Source organism: Zonotrichia leucophrys, chromosome 3 (assembly GCF_028769735.1).
Source record: "Zonotrichia leucophrys gambelii isolate GWCS_2022_RI chromosome 3, RI_Zleu_2.0, whole genome shotgun sequence".
NCBI lineage: Eukaryota > Metazoa > Chordata > Aves > Passeriformes > Passerellidae > Zonotrichia > Zonotrichia leucophrys.
In genome coordinates, this window is record NC_088172.1 from 93,171,997 (window position 1) to 93,189,116 (window position 17,120).

The 17,120-nt window shown below is 50.7% G+C and overlaps 1 protein-coding gene across 1 annotated transcript; it reads right to left on the bottom strand.

The window, feature by feature from the left end:
• Positions 1-539: 539 nt before the first annotated feature.
• On the bottom strand, positions 540-12,320 carry LBH (LBH regulator of WNT signaling pathway). Its single transcript, XM_064709327.1, has 3 exons — positions 12,168-12,320; positions 11,338-11,440; positions 540-3,014 (listed from the first exon to the last, which is right to left on the bottom strand). Exons 1-3 carry the CDS (start codon positions 12,191-12,193, stop codon positions 2,823-2,825), a joined length of 321 nt encoding a protein of 106 aa, XP_064565397.1. The 5' UTR covers positions 12,194-12,320; the 3' UTR covers positions 540-2,822.
• Positions 12,321-17,120: the final 4,800 nt, after the last annotated feature.

Here is a 17,120-nt window from a genome sequence, read left to right on the forward strand (position 1 = left end):
GAGGAGAAAATTCCCCAGCAGCAGCATCACAAACTGCAGCACTGGTGAGTGCCAAGGCAGCTGCTCAGGCAGAGCTGACCCCTGGAGCCAGCGTGGCCAACACAGACAGCCCTGGGTAGCTCAGCTGAGACCTACGGGCACCCAGCAGGGCAGGGCTTGTCTTCCTGAGTGCTGCTCAGGGCAGGGAAGAGCATGCACAGGGAACATGACTAACAGCAGCTGTGAATAGTTTCCACTCTCCATTACTTCATGCTCTGCAAGGTTAGGTAAGGGGGTAGATGTAGATGACAGATATAAATACAGATTTTTTTTTTTTTTTTCAGGAATAAATAAACCAGAGCAGCAGTTTGCTGCAGCCTTCCAGTCAGCAATGAGCAACCACAGGAAGATGGAAGGCAAAGGTGCTGCCACCTCAAAGCTGACTTAGGTTTCCAATGCCATAGGGCCAGCCACCATTATAAAACCAGCAACTCCAGCTGATAGCCATGACCTGGAAGGTTGACCATCCCACCCCACTTTCACAGTAAAAACAAAGCCAGTACATTTGGAAAGCATTTTCAAACTTTATTTACAACTGTCACAGTGACAAAAATGTAGTTTGAAAAAAATGCTAGCTTCTCCCTGAGGCTCAAAAAAGAATTACAGAAATATAGAATGTATATCATACAACAGGAGTTTTACTGGAGTGCTTTGTTCTTTAGATACGTTCAACAACAAATAGAAATATACACAATACTTCCAAAAAAAGGATGCTGACAGAAATATGCAAGTCTTTAGGGCAGACAGCAGGTCTGAAGTCCAAGGATTGCCATCTCACTGCTGCCCACATGATAACATCTTTGATATAGAGCTTTGACTGGGTGGTACAGATGGTAGAGACCAATAGAGAGTAACACTCAGAAATAAGACAGCTGGCTGGTATGCAGGTGTACAAGCTCACTCCAGTAAGACAGCAAGACTAGAACAAGTGTTACAGACACAACAGCTGAATCCATTGCTAGAGGAAATGGTATCACCACATCATGGCTGTTCAGTGATCACCCATCCAAGGTGGGCAGGGAGTGTCTGACTGGGTCTGCGTGGCTGGACCTGAGGCCAGCTGCAGTGTAGGAACACTGAATTTCTCCTGCTTTGTGCTAACTCCTCTCCAAACTCCCATCCGTCCAAAAATAGTTACACAGCTGATAAATTATTGCCATTATGTTGAAACACAAGCAAGACAAGACTAAAACAATCCTGCCAATACGTTAAAAGCAGTTCCCAAACCCCACCAGCGTTTAACTACTCATGAGGTATTAAAAATACAAATACACACATGTCCAAATAGATTTTAAAAATGGAACCAGTTATAAGCAAAGGGGGGTGGCATTGGGATTATTATGGAAGTTTGGTTAAGGCCTTGACATTTCTTTTCCTCTTCCATGACCCCAGATTTGGTTTAGGTGGTAACTGCTCTCATCCTATCCCAAGACTGACTGGCTCCCAAGCTGGTCCCCAAAGCTGCAAGACCACCCCTCCTTTCCAGGGAAGCAGCAGGTTACCTTGTCTGGCAGCAGACTGGCCTTCTCCTTGAGGCAGGATATCGTGAAGAGAGGACAAACCCAGACCTCACAAGCCAGTCTGCACCTCATGAAAACAACCATGAACGTTTCACCCTCACTAAGAAGCAGGAATGCATCTCGTCTCAGGACACCCAGGCTAATCCTCTCCCAGCAGACCCCATCCTGCAAACCCCACTGGTGATCCACACTAGATCTGGTGTTTTGTCTTTGAATGACCCCCAGGTCTGGCAGCCCCCCTCCCAACACTCCCACCAGCCTGTCCTGCACTGAGGAGGCCCTGCAGTGCAGAGCTGGAGGAGAACCCCCCACCCCAGCCCTCTCAAGCCCATTGACCAGCAAGTTAAGAGACACAAAACCCTACAACTTCAAGGACACCGAGGCAAGGAGGCATACATCTCCACCCTTAGGCTTGGGGCACTGTACAAGACGAGACCACCCACAGCAGCCTCAGCAAACAGGAGAGAAAAATCTGAGGTGTTCAAACCTACATGAGCTCTTGCTGCAGACAGAAGCACCTTTTTACATCTGATGCACACCACCTCACGCTCACCACCTGCAAGATAAGCTAGGGCGTTGCAGGAGAGATGACAAGCAGCAGCCTAATGCTATCCTGCAAATACAGCTGCTCAGCATTGAAGAGTCTAAAGGCAAACAGGGGGACAAAGTAACTTTGGGGAAAGTGGCTGGAAAACAGGCTCAACAGCGAGAGCAAGAAACCAGACTACTCCTATGGACGCTCACCTTACCCTAGGAGGTGCCGCACCAGGGAGAGCTACAGGCCCCTTGTCACTAGGTCATTTAGCCATGCTTCGCTACGGACACCCTTCCACCCCCCAGCACACAAAATGGAAGCTGTAAGAAAGGCAAATCTGAGATATTTTGGCTCTGTTCTCATGCTTTTAGCCAGAGGCAGCTCCCAGCCAAACGCTGCCACCTCCAAGTTTCCTCCCCCTTCCCGAGCTCCCCCCTCAGCAGTCCTCGTGTGGTCACCCTCTGCCATGTGCTTGGAATTTCACTGCTGCCTCCGCTTCGGAAAAATACAGATAATGATCTCGAGAACAGCAAACATTTCTCTGCGTTACTTCCTTCCTTCCTCAGGAGGTCTGGTGACACCGAGGGCTTCAGTTCTCAATACAGAGAATACAAAAAAACTAAGATCTCGCAGGTGCAAAATTGAACTTGTCTTATTAAAAGACTTTCAAAGAAAGTGTGGCTCTTCCTTCAGAAGGGTGCAGTCCCTTGCCTTTCCTCGGACGCCATTTATTGCTCCTTGTTGTCCTTCTTTGCGTCTTCACAGTTTTCTTCCTCCTCCTCCTCCTGCACAAGGAACTCCTCGGGCGGCCATCTGAGCTCTCCGCTCTCCACGTCGCCCTCCGTGGGCTCCACCACGATGGAGGGCAGGCGGTCCTTCAGCTTGCAGTAGCGATCAAAGTCCGAGGGGTCGGGGAAGATCTGAAAGAGCCAAGGAACACGCTGTCAGAGGGGCTGCGCCCGCACAGGCTCGGCCAAAAACCCAGCTCCAGACACTCAGGTCTCCAGGGCAGGCTAGTCTGGACACAGAGTCAACCACTGAGCGATGGGAGCGCTCCTGGAGTTGTCAATAACCTTTTCCAGTCTCCAAGTAATGGAAATGAGCCCTGCCCAGGAGGCTCCCGAAGCACGCGCTTGCTTGGACAGCGCTCAGTAAATAGGCACCTGCCCTTTTGGATATTTATCCAAATGCCTCACCCCCCCTCCACCCCTGCTTTTGCATTAATGCTCGTCAGTCTGCACACAGAGCTCCTCCATCAGAGAATCTGAGATCTCATTTCCTGCTGCTGGTCAGGCTGCACATCAGAAGAGGCTTGCTCTCCAGGCTCTGCTGCTGAGGAGGCTCATGGCAACCCAGGGCTAGCTCAGCCCAGACCCCTGCAGCAAGGGCCTGTGCCTGGTATCACTCCAGGGCCACAGGGCCAGCCTGAAACAGCTCAGCTGCATGTTAGAGATAATTCTGGCAGCACTCCGCACACTACAGCTACCAGACATCAGCAGTGAAACTCAGCAGGACACTCATTTTATGGAAGGACTGGGGACTAGAGTATATTTCTTCAGGAAAGGGGCACCTGTGGCACACCTAGCAGTTATGCACTGTACTTCCCATGCAGTGAATACAAGGACTCCTGGATCTCCAGCCCCTCAAGGTGCACCTTTCCCAATCCCTCCCACCCACTGCTTGCCACGTGGATGCACAAGCTTGTGCAGTGCAGGGCCCATACTCACTGGTAGTGCCAGTGATGCACACTTTGATCCTACCAGGAACTGAGGCAAAGTGTGAGTAAAGGGGAAAAAAACCTGCTGGTGCAGTGTTATCAGCAGCTTTGCATGACTAGATTGCAATATGAACAGAAAAGTTGTGTTACTTGTGGGTAACCTGCTGGAGAACACCTTCAAACCCCAGCTCATCCAGAAGGGAACTGGATGGGTGATAAAAAGGTTATCACTGCTGGGTGATAAAATCCACTTGCTACATCAGACCTCATGGTTAGTAGGCAGAAGATTAAACAACCACCACCTGCTATTTCAAACAATTTTATCAGTGTCCATTTCACATCAGAGTTGCATTTAAACACCCCAAAGAAGAAAATGACAAAGTGCATTTTCCCCTTGAGGTTGTAGGCCAGGTGAGAAGTCATGTGGCTGTACTTTGCTTTGAACATCACCTACATTCCAGTGAGTTCCAAGAACATCCTTGCAGGGAGCAGCACTGCCAGCCTTGGCCTCAGTCTGAGAGCAAGATCTCATCTGCTTTGATCTCTGTGGTTCCAGTTACAAAAGCAGGCTCCCCATCCAGGAGCCCTGAGCATTAACCATGAAGCCTCATTCTCCTTGTGCCAATCATCTGGGCACTCCCCACCTTGGGAAGGCCTGGCCACAAGAAACGAAACAACATCCTATCTGCTCCTTCAGCCTAGCAAATATTAGCTACAGCATCACCTCCTTGGCCATACTCAGGCTTCCACTGTTCATTTTTCCTTCACACCCAGAGCTTTGTGGCAATCAGATTGGGAAAGCCATTGGGCTGCTGCCTAACACAAATTCAGGCAAGGGAACAGAAAGAAATGCACGAATCAGGGGCTGTTTGCACGTGATCATCTGGTCCTGGGGACAGTGGTGCAAGACTCCAGCTCCCACCATCCATGTTTTTAAGGTGCACAAGAGCAGCTGAGGTCCCCTGAATGCAGCCACATCAACCTGGGCATTGCAGCGTGAGCTGCTTGCTATTAGTCACTCTCAGCACCAGTGAGACAGCAACTGTTTCTTGGAACTTTGTGGCTTCTGCTTGGCCAAACAAAATCAGTTCAGGCACACACTGCATTACTGAAAGTACAGTCAGTGGCTCTTAAGCATCAAGTTATCTAAACCCAGGATAGGGAAAAAAACACTCTTGACATTATATGGTTTAGAAAGTTGCAATGGAAAAAAAGTGTGGTTCAAGAGGTTACATAAGCTGATAATGTCATGAAAATAGCCTCCTATGGAAGAAAAATAGCAGTATAATAATTAAACTAACCTTTGCTGCTATTATTTTAAGCACATTAGGTCAAATTGGAGCAATTTCTTTGAAAATAGCCTGCCAGATTTTTTTTCCAGAAACTAAGTAGTAGTCATTTCCTTACAAACAAATATCCGCAAAATGTGGTGTGCAGCTTTTTTAATAATAAAAAAAAACCCTAGCACAATCTTATCTCAAACAGCTGCAGGACAGGCCAAACCCAAGAAGGTCAGGATTTTTTCCACTAAGTCATGCTTTTTAATCGTTGAGGCAGCATGAAGGGAGATGTTGCAACTGCACTTTGAAGGGGCGTGGACAGTCAATGGAAAAAACACAGAAAGGCAGATTTCCTCCAGTGTGATGGGCAGGGTGACAGCAGGCCAAGCACAGGGGCCCAAGGAAAAAGGGTTTGAGACTTAACTGTACATGTGGGGAAGCCAAGTGAGAAGGTTAACCAAACCAGCCTCCCCCCTCCTCTTCACAGAAAAAGATAAGCAAGCAGCAGCTCTCTCTGTCCTGTTCCAGTAGGGCCATGCTGCATTTGCTGTAGACCTTATTTATCTGGTCCCACTCCAGATTTAGACAATGGGGAGAAAGAAACCTCCCTAATTTACAGCAAGCTCCACAGTGGGGATTGCACAGCTCAGCTCTGACCTGGGAGCTCTGCACCCTGTGGCACAGCAGCACCTGCCTCCTCCAGGCCTTTCTGCTCCCGTTATCCTGCCCAGGGCTGTGGGAGGAAGGCTCTGCACCTCCCTCCCCACAAACAGAGCAGGAGCCATGGGTCAGCTTCTCCCTCTCTGCATGACAGGGAGCCACCTTGCACACAGCTGAGGCAGGCACCTTCCCCTGGCAAACCTGCTCACTTGGTGGGGGACAAGTGACAAGCAAGTGGCTGTGATGGCTGCCTAAAAGCAAATTTGCAGCAACTCAGAGGCATCTTCCACCCCTTCACTTGCATGATACAGCTGCAACTGCTCCCACACAGAGCCCCAAATCCTGGCAAAGGAGAGACACATCCAGTACCTCTAGATCCACAGAGGACATGCATGTTGCTTCTTACACCACTCAACACATCTTCTTGCTAACAGCAAGACTGGTTTTTACAGGCCCCTTGGGATTTCTGTCTGGGAACTGCTCTCCTCATGAACTTATCCAGATCACACACAAATCAACCAAACTCTTGCCATGCAGCTGGAAAGGGCAGGGAAAAGCAGAACTTGAAACAAAAGCTTGAAATGATTTTAGGACGATCATGTTTGCCTCTGTTTCAGATGATCCAGCTCTACTATCCTTGGATGAAGTCCTGGCAACAAGAACGGAAAGTTTTCATTGCCCTGGGGAGGCTCATACCCTCTCTCAGCATTCACAGGGATGAAGAAACACCAAAAGCAGGAGAGATGTCAGGCAATTTAGAAGATTAGCTCAGCACTACCATAATCCAAGTGACACTTGTAAATCCAAAACAACTTCCACATGTGTACTCCATACCAACACCCATAGTTAAAATGCCTGTCTCCCCTCCCATGGGGCTGAAAAGTATTTAAATTGTATTACAGGGAGACTAAAGCAATGACATCTTTCCAAATTAAGTTACTGGTTTGGGGGAAAGCTTTGCTTGACTGTGGTAGCTCTAGACAAGACTGCAAAGTCCACACTGGGAGACATCCCACTTCAGGCACAGGATACATCACTCATCCTCCTTGGACTGAAGGGCTGAATTTTGGGGCTCTTCAGCAATATCAATATTCCAAATCCCAAATCAGCATTGAAGTTCTGAAAATAAAAGTTTAGTGCCACTGAGAAGCATGGCAAGCTCCTTTCAGGAAGTGCTTTGGTCATCTCTCAGTGGCCTCTCTGGAGGGCTCCTCCAGCCACAATGTATACATTTACTCACACAGCAGTCATGACTCAAAAACGAGCTCCAAGGATGCACACGGCAGCTGTGACTCAGGTTGATGAGCCACAACAACTCCCCAGCCACAGAAATACTGCCCTGGCTCAGGGCATGATGTCAGGGAAACTTCCTACATCTAACCATTTTCCCTCAGAGTAACAAGGCATCAAAGTACGGTGGAAAAACCACACTCTGAGGTGTTGCTGCTCTGTCCTCAGTGTGGATTTCAGTGGAAGACTCGTGCACAGCATAGCTGCCAACATGATTGCTTTTTTATCTGTTTATCCCATATCCTGCTTCTGTCCTCACTGAGGTCCCAGACCCTGGAATACACATTGACTCTGTCCATTAATCTTGTCTAGCAGCCGTGCTTGCTATCACCACCTTTTTGCAGCCTGGTCTCAAAACCTTCCACAGCAGCAAGCAGCACCTCTGAAGGACTTCCCCTGCACAAATCAAAGCTGCACAGACATGAAGCACCTGACAAGAAAACAATTACAGAGGAAGTTCAATTTCCATTGAGCAAACAGCCCTTGGGGCAGTAACATACTGGTGGTCCAGTTTAACTGGAGGGATCCAGCACACACAGCTCCCAGGGAAAGCCAGTACTTCCTCAGGGCTGGTGAGGAGGTGTTGCACTCACCAGAAATGACTTCCCCAACACCAAGCTTTTGGCACAGCCACTGGATAGAGCCTTAAGCCTATTTACCCAGATTCAGGCACTCTGACGTGATTGCCAGCGAGCTGTGGCTGTGATTAACCCGCACAGATCCCAGCATGATGCGATCACCACCTAAAGAGCTCAAGCTCCCCATGACAACCAAACCTCAGCTGAGGGCACGAGGCAAGCCCAGCCTCTGCAGGCCACTCTCCTGCAGGGGAGCCTCAAGGAGCAGCAAGCCACCTGCCAGCCAGCCTGCAGCAAAGCAGCACACTCAGCTCAGAACGCACACTTGGGGCATTAAGGCACTTTCAGTTGTGCTCAGGCCCTGCTCCACTTCCAAGAAGCAAGGTAGGACTGCAGTCAAGGCACTGTTTTGACAACAGCTCCACGAAATGATTAATTCAGCCTTGGTTTCAGCGGCATTGTTCGTGCTGCTGGGAGACAGCACAGAGGACAAGCTGGCAGAGTGCTGATGAGGCTCTTCAAAGCATGGGTATTTCTGGGGCTGGGAAGCAACAAACAGTGCATTGGCCCTGGCTGGCAGCAGAAGCAGCCTGGCTCGCTGGACACTGCCAGGCAGGGAGTGTGTGAAGCCCTCCACAGCCACATCTGTTTGCAGCAGGGGCAACTTGAGCCATCAGCTGCATTTCAATGAGTTTTTTGTTTAGTAAGTCCCATGGGAATTATGGGACATCTATTAAAGATCCAGAAATAGCTTCTCACTGCAGGCACAAGACCCAGCATGACATCATCTCTTCAGTCACATCTTCTGTTTTGTCTGTGCTGCCCTGTTCTGAGACTCATGCCCCAAATTCACCACTCACTTCTGCTCAGGCCCTTGGAATCTGAACCATCTTCAGGGGGATCAAAAAGCAGCTTGCTGTCACAAATACAGTAATAAAAGCTGTCTTACAGAGGATGGTTTTGAAGTTAGCAAGCTAGCTTACAAACATTTTACATATTAACTGGAAAAAAGGCAATCCCATGGTGAGAAAGCATGTTTGCCTTAAGCCTATGGAAGAACTCAGTTAATACTGGTATTCCTTCTGCAGCCTGAGTTTTCACTATTGAGCAGTGATGACCAGCCCAGCAAAGGGCACAGTGCTTTATCAGGGAGGAGAGTGCAGACCTTCAGCTCATGTCTAGGACAGACAGACACGCAAGTGGGTGGAAGATTCAGAAGAACGAAGTCAACAACCCAAGCTCCCTTCACAACCACTGAGACACAGAGGAGCCAAGAAGTTCAGTGAACTCCTCAAGACAGAGGAATCAGATTGCTAAAGTTTATAATCAGGGTATGAGCTTGCTTCCTCAGTTTACTTCCAAATAAAACAAAAAAAGACTTTGAAACAGTTGTCTAGGTAGGACAAGTCTGTCTGCAGCAGGAACTGATGTGCTCCAGAATTCCAGCAGTGCTGCTGGGCTGTACCACCTCCTCTGGTCCAGACAGTTTCATGCCTGCCTCTGGTGGAAGAAGCAGCCCCCAGTTTGAGGCAGCATCCTGCTGACCAACTCCCAGGCAGTCCCTGCTCTACACAGCATGAAGGGGGAAATTTTGAACCCCAGTTTGAGGTCATCTCTGTAGTAAAATGAATTCAAGTTCTGCTAAATGAACAGGACAATTTTAAAGCTAAAAGCTTGATTCTGGCTCCACTTTTTATTTTTTGCCTCTTGTAGCCAGCCAAGGGCTGTTCCACTGTGAGTGCCTGACTCTGCAGATGAGTGGAGGAAGATGCTGCAGCTCAGAACAACAAGCCTCAGTGTAGGAGCAGTCATGCTCCATTAGCCCTGTCTGGTTTTAAGTTATTGCACTACAGCTCTCAGACAAGCATACAATTTTCCATGTACCAAACTCTCTCCATCAGCAAGATGAGGCACAAAGTGCCAAAGTCTGAGGTAGAACAAAAAGTCCATGGTGCTATTTGCATCAGATTTGCCCTTGCTGGTCTCAGCTGACTTTTCAACCCTTTAAGGATGCTTTCAACTTACCTTGACTTACACTGTGACATTCTCAGCCCAGCAGCCAGAGAAGGAAGGCTGGATCCTGCTCCCCAATCCTCTTTACACTAACCTGATTTAGAGGCAGACCTCCTACACAGCCCACACACTACTAATGCCATAAGGGTCGTCCATTTCAACTCCTCTACTCTTGCTGCCACCACTCTTCACCACATCAAGGTGAAGTTTTCCTTGCAGGCATTTGAAAAACAATTATCTACCACTAGACCACTAAAGAGAGCAGATCCAGGATGCAGAAGCCCTGCACAGATATGAGTCGTCAGCTTTTATGACTCACATGTTCAGGTGATCCACTCAAAACCAAACAGTCCTGTTCCCCAGTTGGCCAAAGCAGGCTTTATCAAGGTCATTAGCACCTGGGGAAGAACCTCACTGAAGTGATCATTAGAACAAGCAGGGCACCTGGATTCTGCCTCTCCCTGGGAATCTGGATGGGCAGATTTAGGCATTTGACCTGACTGGGTTAAGCCTCTTCATAAGGTGACCCATAAAGGCAGCCCTTGCAGGTTACTTTGATTGCTTCAGATTTAACAACTGGCATTGCCTCTGCACTCTGTAAAGGAGGAAAGAGAGGCTGCACACTCCCCACTAGCTCAACTGCTGAAGCACAGCTATGAACCAAACAACTTGCATTATCCAGAGCCAGAATCCTGACTGAAAGAAGGAATGCATCCCCTTTTCCTCTACATTCTGCTGGAGGCCTCGGTGGTGGCCCAAAGTTCAGTCGATTTCATGCTCCAGTGCACTGCTGCTGCCTTGTAGTTCCCTTTTCAGACAAACATTCAGCACCTCATCTGAATGCACACTTGGAGCAAATGCCCCCGTGCAGATTGTGTAACATCTGCAAAGGACAAAGCCTGCATCTGGATGTGCTGGTAAGAGTCACCCGACACACAGAGCAGATGCAAGTCGTCTGCCAGCATCCAGAATCTGTGTCAGAGCTCATCACCGAGCCTCCTGGAAGTAAGGAAAACCATGGAGCTGGGAAGCTAAGGTGCCTAACTTGTGCTGTGATTAACTACAGGCTAGGAAATGAAAGGGATGTTAAGACTAAATCTAGCTGCAGACCACTTCTTCATTGATCTAGAGATGAATAGCTAACTACATTGTTCAGAAGTTTCAGAATGAATGCAACTCGTGCCTCCAGGTACCGAAATCTCCAGTGACATTTCACGGCTCATTTAGGCTGTGTCTGCCCTCACCGTCTCTCACAGAGGATTGTTAACCCTTTCAAATGGACACGTCGGTCAGGAAAATCAAGAACTAGATCAAAAAAAATGTGGATGCCATATAAACAGCATCCTCCTGCTCTCAGCAGATCAGCTGTATGCTGTGTTACAAAGATCTCATGAGCCCTCTCAGCCCAGTGAGTGCCATGAATCCTTCTTTAACCCATCTCCTACCGAGCCCCGGGAATGCTGAATGAGCAGGGGCTCGGTCACTTCAAAACAATTGAATCCTCTGCCAGCCCGCACTGATAGCGAGGGATATTTTAGACAGCCATCTCCTGCCAAGCAAGCATTCCAGTCTGTTGACTAGTTCTCACTACTGCAAGACCTGCCATTAGGTCAGGCTATGGAAACGTGCGTTAGACCAAGCTTAACAGTGTAGCCCAGGCAATTCCACACGGGATTAGTGCCTCAAGCGCCAGCCAAACACTCACCTGATACGACAGCCCATCCTTGCGGGGGCTTAGTCCGATCTCATCCATGGCTGGGGTGTTCATCATCACTTCAGTCATTTCAGCGGATCTCAGATAATCAGAGCTAGAGACAAAAGACAGCATTCCAGTGATCCGAGGGGCTACGGCAGGACCGAGCACGATTCAAGCAGCGAAGCGAGCAGCGGAGACTGTAGGCAGTCTATTTCTGGTCCCTTCCTTCCTGCCCCCCCTTGGAAGGCAGCGGAAAAAGCTCAGTCCCTCGTAAGCTGGAGCTGCATCCAATGCCCTGGGAGCACCTCCCCGGCTCTGCCCCAGGAGCTCCAGCACAGCCGGGGACGCTCCGGCAGCAGCGCCTCGCTGTTAGCTCCGCTTCCCTCAGCTCTGCCCCGCGGGGAGAGAGGGGGGAAGTAAAAACCCACACTAAATAAAGTGCAAGCGCGGGGGGCTTGGTTTTTCTTTCACTTTTTTTTTAAATTTTATTTTATTTCTCAAGCCGGTGCGCTTTAGCTCCCACTGACTTATTTTACAACCTAGGGGACTCCCACGCCAGCGGAGCGCGCGGCGCCAATTCCAGCTCGGCTCTTCCAGCCTTAATGGAATTTCCAGCGCGAGAAAAGTGAACTGAACTCCCTCCCGCAGCCGCTCACCCGTCCCGCTACCGCCCGCCGGCCGGGGAACCGCCGCCACCGAGCCGCTCCCCGGGGCCCCTCGCCGTCCCGCTCCCCGCCTCACCCCGGGGCGGCTGAGGCGGCATGAGGGGACATGGTCGGCTGAAGGGGCTCGGCCTCAAGCGTCCCCCCGCCCGCCCTTCACGGGAAGCGCCCACTCACCAGGGCAGGGGACACAGCACAGACATGAAGTCCCAGCGGAGGCTGCCCCGGGCAGGGGGTGGTGGAAGGGGCACCCAGGCGCTGCGGGACGATGCGCGGCGCTACCGGGGAACCGAGCAGGGTCCCTCACGCCTTGGTCGCCACCTCCGCTCTGAGCCCCGCGCTCACCGCCGCGCCGCCTTAAATGGCCCCGGGGGGCGTGGCCCGGCTCCAGCCCCGCCCATTCGCCTGACGTCAACTTTTTCATGAATGGCCTCGGCACCGCCCGCGGGGGGACGGTGTGGGGGGGGGGTGTCTGTCTGTCCGTCCGTCCCATGTCCCCGCCACAGCCACCCCGTGCCGGACGTTCCCAGTGCAGGGAGGTCAGAGCGGTGTGTTCCCGCTGTCCCGGCCCGGGCCGAAGCGGGGTGCGGCCCCTCGGCTCTGCTGCCGGCACCCCGAGCATCGCCGCGGCTGGCGCTGGGTGTCACGGAGCGGAGCGGGTCTCAGGCGCGGCCCCTTCGTGGCGGTGGTGGCCGGGGACACGGGCAGGGACGGCAGGTGCCCAGAAGCGGCAGCGGCCGCCCTGCCCCGCTCCTGCCAGCGCCCTCCGTGCCCCGCACCGCCGGCGGGGGTAAAAGCTGAGTGAGCAGCTTCAAGGGGCCCAGTTATATTTAGCAAAACAATGTGAATCAATGACGGGAAAGCGCAGGAGCAGAGGGAGAGGCAAATCCATTCGCTGCCCGGGCAGCGTGAGCACCGCGGGCAGCTGTAGGTAAAGCACAGTTCCTGCATTTCCCTCCCAACGTGAAACTTCTGGAAAGCAAAGTGCATCTTTGGGAGAAAGGCCTGGGCATCCCAAGCTCAGCATGACTCCCTATGTTGTGCATGGATCTGCTGGTGTTTGTACACCCTAAGGAGCAGGCTGTGTCCCGAGGCACGTGCCACGGGACGGGCCGGGCTCTCCAAGGCTACTGAGAGATGCTCAGGGCCTTTGGGGACAGTTCCCCCCTCTGTTTGCTTTCCCAGGGATGTTGCTGTATGCTGGCAGGTGAAGTTTAGTGCTGGGACTGTTTGGATTCCACCTGTTGCTCCATGCTGCTGCTCAGACTTTGCCAACACGGTGGATAACCAAGCACACACTTGCTTCTCCTGTTTCCCTCAAAGGCAGAACACTCAGCTGCTGCCCTGCTTCACACACATGTCCATGCACGGGCAAATACGTGCTATTTGCCCCAGTATATAAGTGCTAAAAAAGCACAAGTTCAGTGTGTCTGAAGGAAAGCTTTGCCCTCAGCTCCACTGATCTACCCTCCAGACTGTGTATGAGTGTGTACATCCCTACGTGCATGTGTTTCCTCAGAGCGGATAATTTAATCTTCTTAGATTGATATTATATAATGTGAGCGTATGTGGGTGTTTCACATCAGGCTGCAGCAAGCTGCTGCTTTGTGCCACACTGGAATGAATCACAAGGAGTCAGTCGAGCCCCTGCAAGCGTGTGGAAATTCAGGTGGGTGGCAGTGAGCTCCCTGCAAAGGGCCACCAGTCACCTTCCACAGGGTTAAAGGGAGGGAGGCAGCAGAGGGGACTGGGTGCACACAGTCCCTTTGCCCTCCTTGAGCCCCCTGATGACAAGGTTTGGAGTCAGGGAGAGGAGTAAGAAGACAGCCAAGTCTCCAAAGTGCTGGGGAAACAGCTTCCCTCTGTTCTGCTGGCCTGTCCACCCAGACCCCCTCTCCCTGCTGCATCCCCTGGGACACACTTGTTCACATTGGCTGTCTTTGCTGATTTCTCCACTATAGAACACAAAGACTTGACTTGTAAAATGCTTTTTTTGATGCTGAACAGCCCAGGCCAGTGCCTGGTAGTATGTGCAGAGGCTGGGAGACCACTCTGGGAGAAGGAGAGAGACAGGGTGCTGCTTCAGTCAAGTCTCTTAAAATTAATTTTCCAGCCTGCCCCAAGCGCTTTCTTCCCCCACCACGTCCAGTTAAAACGTGGGACATGAGATGGGGACATAATTCCCTGGGATGTTTCATCTGAAGCAACCCTGCCTGTGTCCCTCAAACATATACACACCTGCTATGGATTTCCTGGTGGTGTCTGCACAAAATAAAAGCTGATGAAAAAACCCACATGCCCCAGCCCCAGGCCCTCTTGCACCAGGCCCACTGATTTGTCTCTCTGAATGCCTTCCTATGCTCAGCAGGGCTTGAAGTTCAAGGTTTTCCCTCTTTGGGAAGCTCATTCCTTTAAGTATATAATTTTTGATACGTCAAAGTCCCTGAAGGAGGTCAAGGGACAGAAATGGGGCTCAACCTCTCCTCCATCCAGCCCCCATGGCTCCTGCAGCCACCACTGAGAAAAAGCAGCTCACATCAGCCCTTTGCCAATGTCCTCTGGGCTCTGCCTTGCCATCTTGGCTGTCAGGGGAAAATATTCGAGTTTTTACCTAGATAAGTGCCGTTCAGGGGGTGTGAGAGGGATGACACCGAACTGTGCTGAGTCTATGTGTGTGTCTGTGCTGAGTACACAGATTACTTCCCAATGACTGGGTGAGAGCATGGGCCCTGGGCCTGGCCAATTCCCATCCGGAGGCCTGGGTATCCGTGCTTTTATTGGCTCCAATCCACTGAGATCTATCCGTGTGATTAACCCTAAATGTGTTAACAGCCCTTTAGAAAGCACAGGCACACCTCCCGTGATTCCCATCAGTGATTCCCATCAGCCACACTTGGCTGCTCCCCTGCTTCGGGGTGGTTCCTGTGGCCACCAGGGTAAGGTTCTGTGGGTGAGCTGTGCACCAGGAACGCTGCACCTTTGTCCCTACCCTTGGGGGAAGTCTTGCTGAAGGCATCCAGGTGTCCCAGGGATGGAAGATGTGTTATAAGCCTGGGAATGCGTTCTCCATGCAAGGGAGTTGTCCTATAACAAACAGCTCCTTCGGCTTTACTTGTCCAGCCAGGTGTGAACAGCTGGGGTTGCAGAGGTGAGCAGGAGGGGCTGTTGTACCTGCGGCTCCCACCTTGCTAAGAACAAGCTTTCCCCTTTGGATAAGCCTTTATGTCATGTCTAGGCTGAAAATGAGGGAGCCCAATTAACCCTTGAGCTGCTGAGCTGCCACGTTGGAAATGGCATGTCCAAGCAATCAGTTTTCATTACATCCCAGATCCTAAAATCCCCAGTCGTCACTTCTCTCAGAGCACAAAGCAAGAGGAATTTCCTGCCATCCATGAGCTCACAACCACAGAGCAGTACATGGGAGCAGAGAATAAAATGGGATTAGCTCAAACTCTTTGATCACAAATGAGAATGAACCCCTCTGCTCATTCTCTGCTTTATTGATAGGAGCAAGATACAAGCATTTCAAATTGCTATTTTTTTGTCTTTTATTTTCAGCCAGTTCTAATAAATGGAGCTCAACCTGCTCTGATTTCCCCTTCTTCCCTTATCTCAATGTTCACCAAGTCCCTGTTTCACTGCTGTGTATTTTTCCATTAAACACTGTGGATTCCCCAGTCACCTGGGGGCAGGAACAGCAGCACTTGGGCTTTCAGCTGGAGTAAAGGGCTTTCCAGGGCGTTGAGCTGAAGGGAACCAGATGAGCCCCCTGACTTTTTTATTACCTTCAGTTAATTTTATAAATCCCTGTAATATTTTGCTTTTCAGGACAGCATAAACCAACCAACAAATGGAAGCTCATACGTTCTGCATCAGCAGCAATCCAGCAGGAGCAGAGTGATGCTGAAGGACAGAGCATCACTATCCTCCTGGAAGACACTTGTGCATCAGCAGAGCCAAAGAGATTGCTCATTTCCCTATATTTTCCCCTAACCTGCTTGCAATGCAAGAGATTTCATAGCATTTGCCTCCAAGCAAACACAAGACACGGCGTGTCTGGATTTAGATCCCACTCGGCACAGGCTGAGCGCACGACAGCCGCTGGCACCCCAGCCCCTCTGCAGCCATGCACGTGGCCACCTCCCTTTTCCAAGGGGCCACTGAGGCTGCCCGAGGCGACGTGACCAGCACAGGGTCACCCTCAGGGTCACCTCCATTCGGGAGCAGAGCTTGCCGGTTCTTGTCTCCCGGCCAGCGTTGTGAATCCTACGGGGAAAGTTTCCTAGTGAAAAAATAAACTCTTCCCACTTGGAATTTAAAAACAAAACCATGGAAACGTTTCTCTCCGTCCTAATGTTTTGCAAAAAAGTTATTTTAACAAATTTAAATTTGGGGCTTGATTTGACCGTCCGGTGCCCTTTGAAATAGTTGAATCCAGGCCATCACCGCAACCATGTTTGAGCCAGGCTTTGAGCTCCTGCTTGCCTGACATTCCACCAGAACCTTGGGCATTTAAGTCCCCCTCCTCAGCTGAGAGGTGGTCAGGCTCCCCCCAGTTCTGGTTTCCTGCACACACTGTGTGCAGTATCTTGTTTTTGCTTCACCAAGTTTCATGACCCCCTTGCAAATAGTTTGCATGCCCAGGGATGCTGCAGATGAGCTGAAACAGCTGCCACCTGCAGGCTGCCACCTTGGTGGCACCACCAGAGACTGTCCCATGTGCTTCTGCCCAGCAAAATCTTCCTAAGAGGTGGTGACTGCAGCTCAAACCAACTCTGGGCTGTCCCTGCATGGCCCTACCTGTGCATGACCTGGCACAAACCCTCTCCTGTCCGTGCTCGTGGCACACAATCTATTTATTTCCTTGGAAAAAAACAGGCTCTCGCAGTGTCATTCTTTCCAGCCACTTTCCACAGAGCATCACGTTTCACAGTGACTTTCAGAGAGTGATTGAGAAGAAAAAGCCACTCAACGTTTGGCTGTACTGCTCCGTGTGCCTCGTGTTGAAGGGGGTTGGAGAGCAGAGAGGAAAAATGGGGCTCATACTCTGTGATGAAAAGCAAAAAGGATGGATACAGCCATCAGAGTAGAGGGGTTTGATCTTATAGACCCAGATGGGATGCTAAGGGC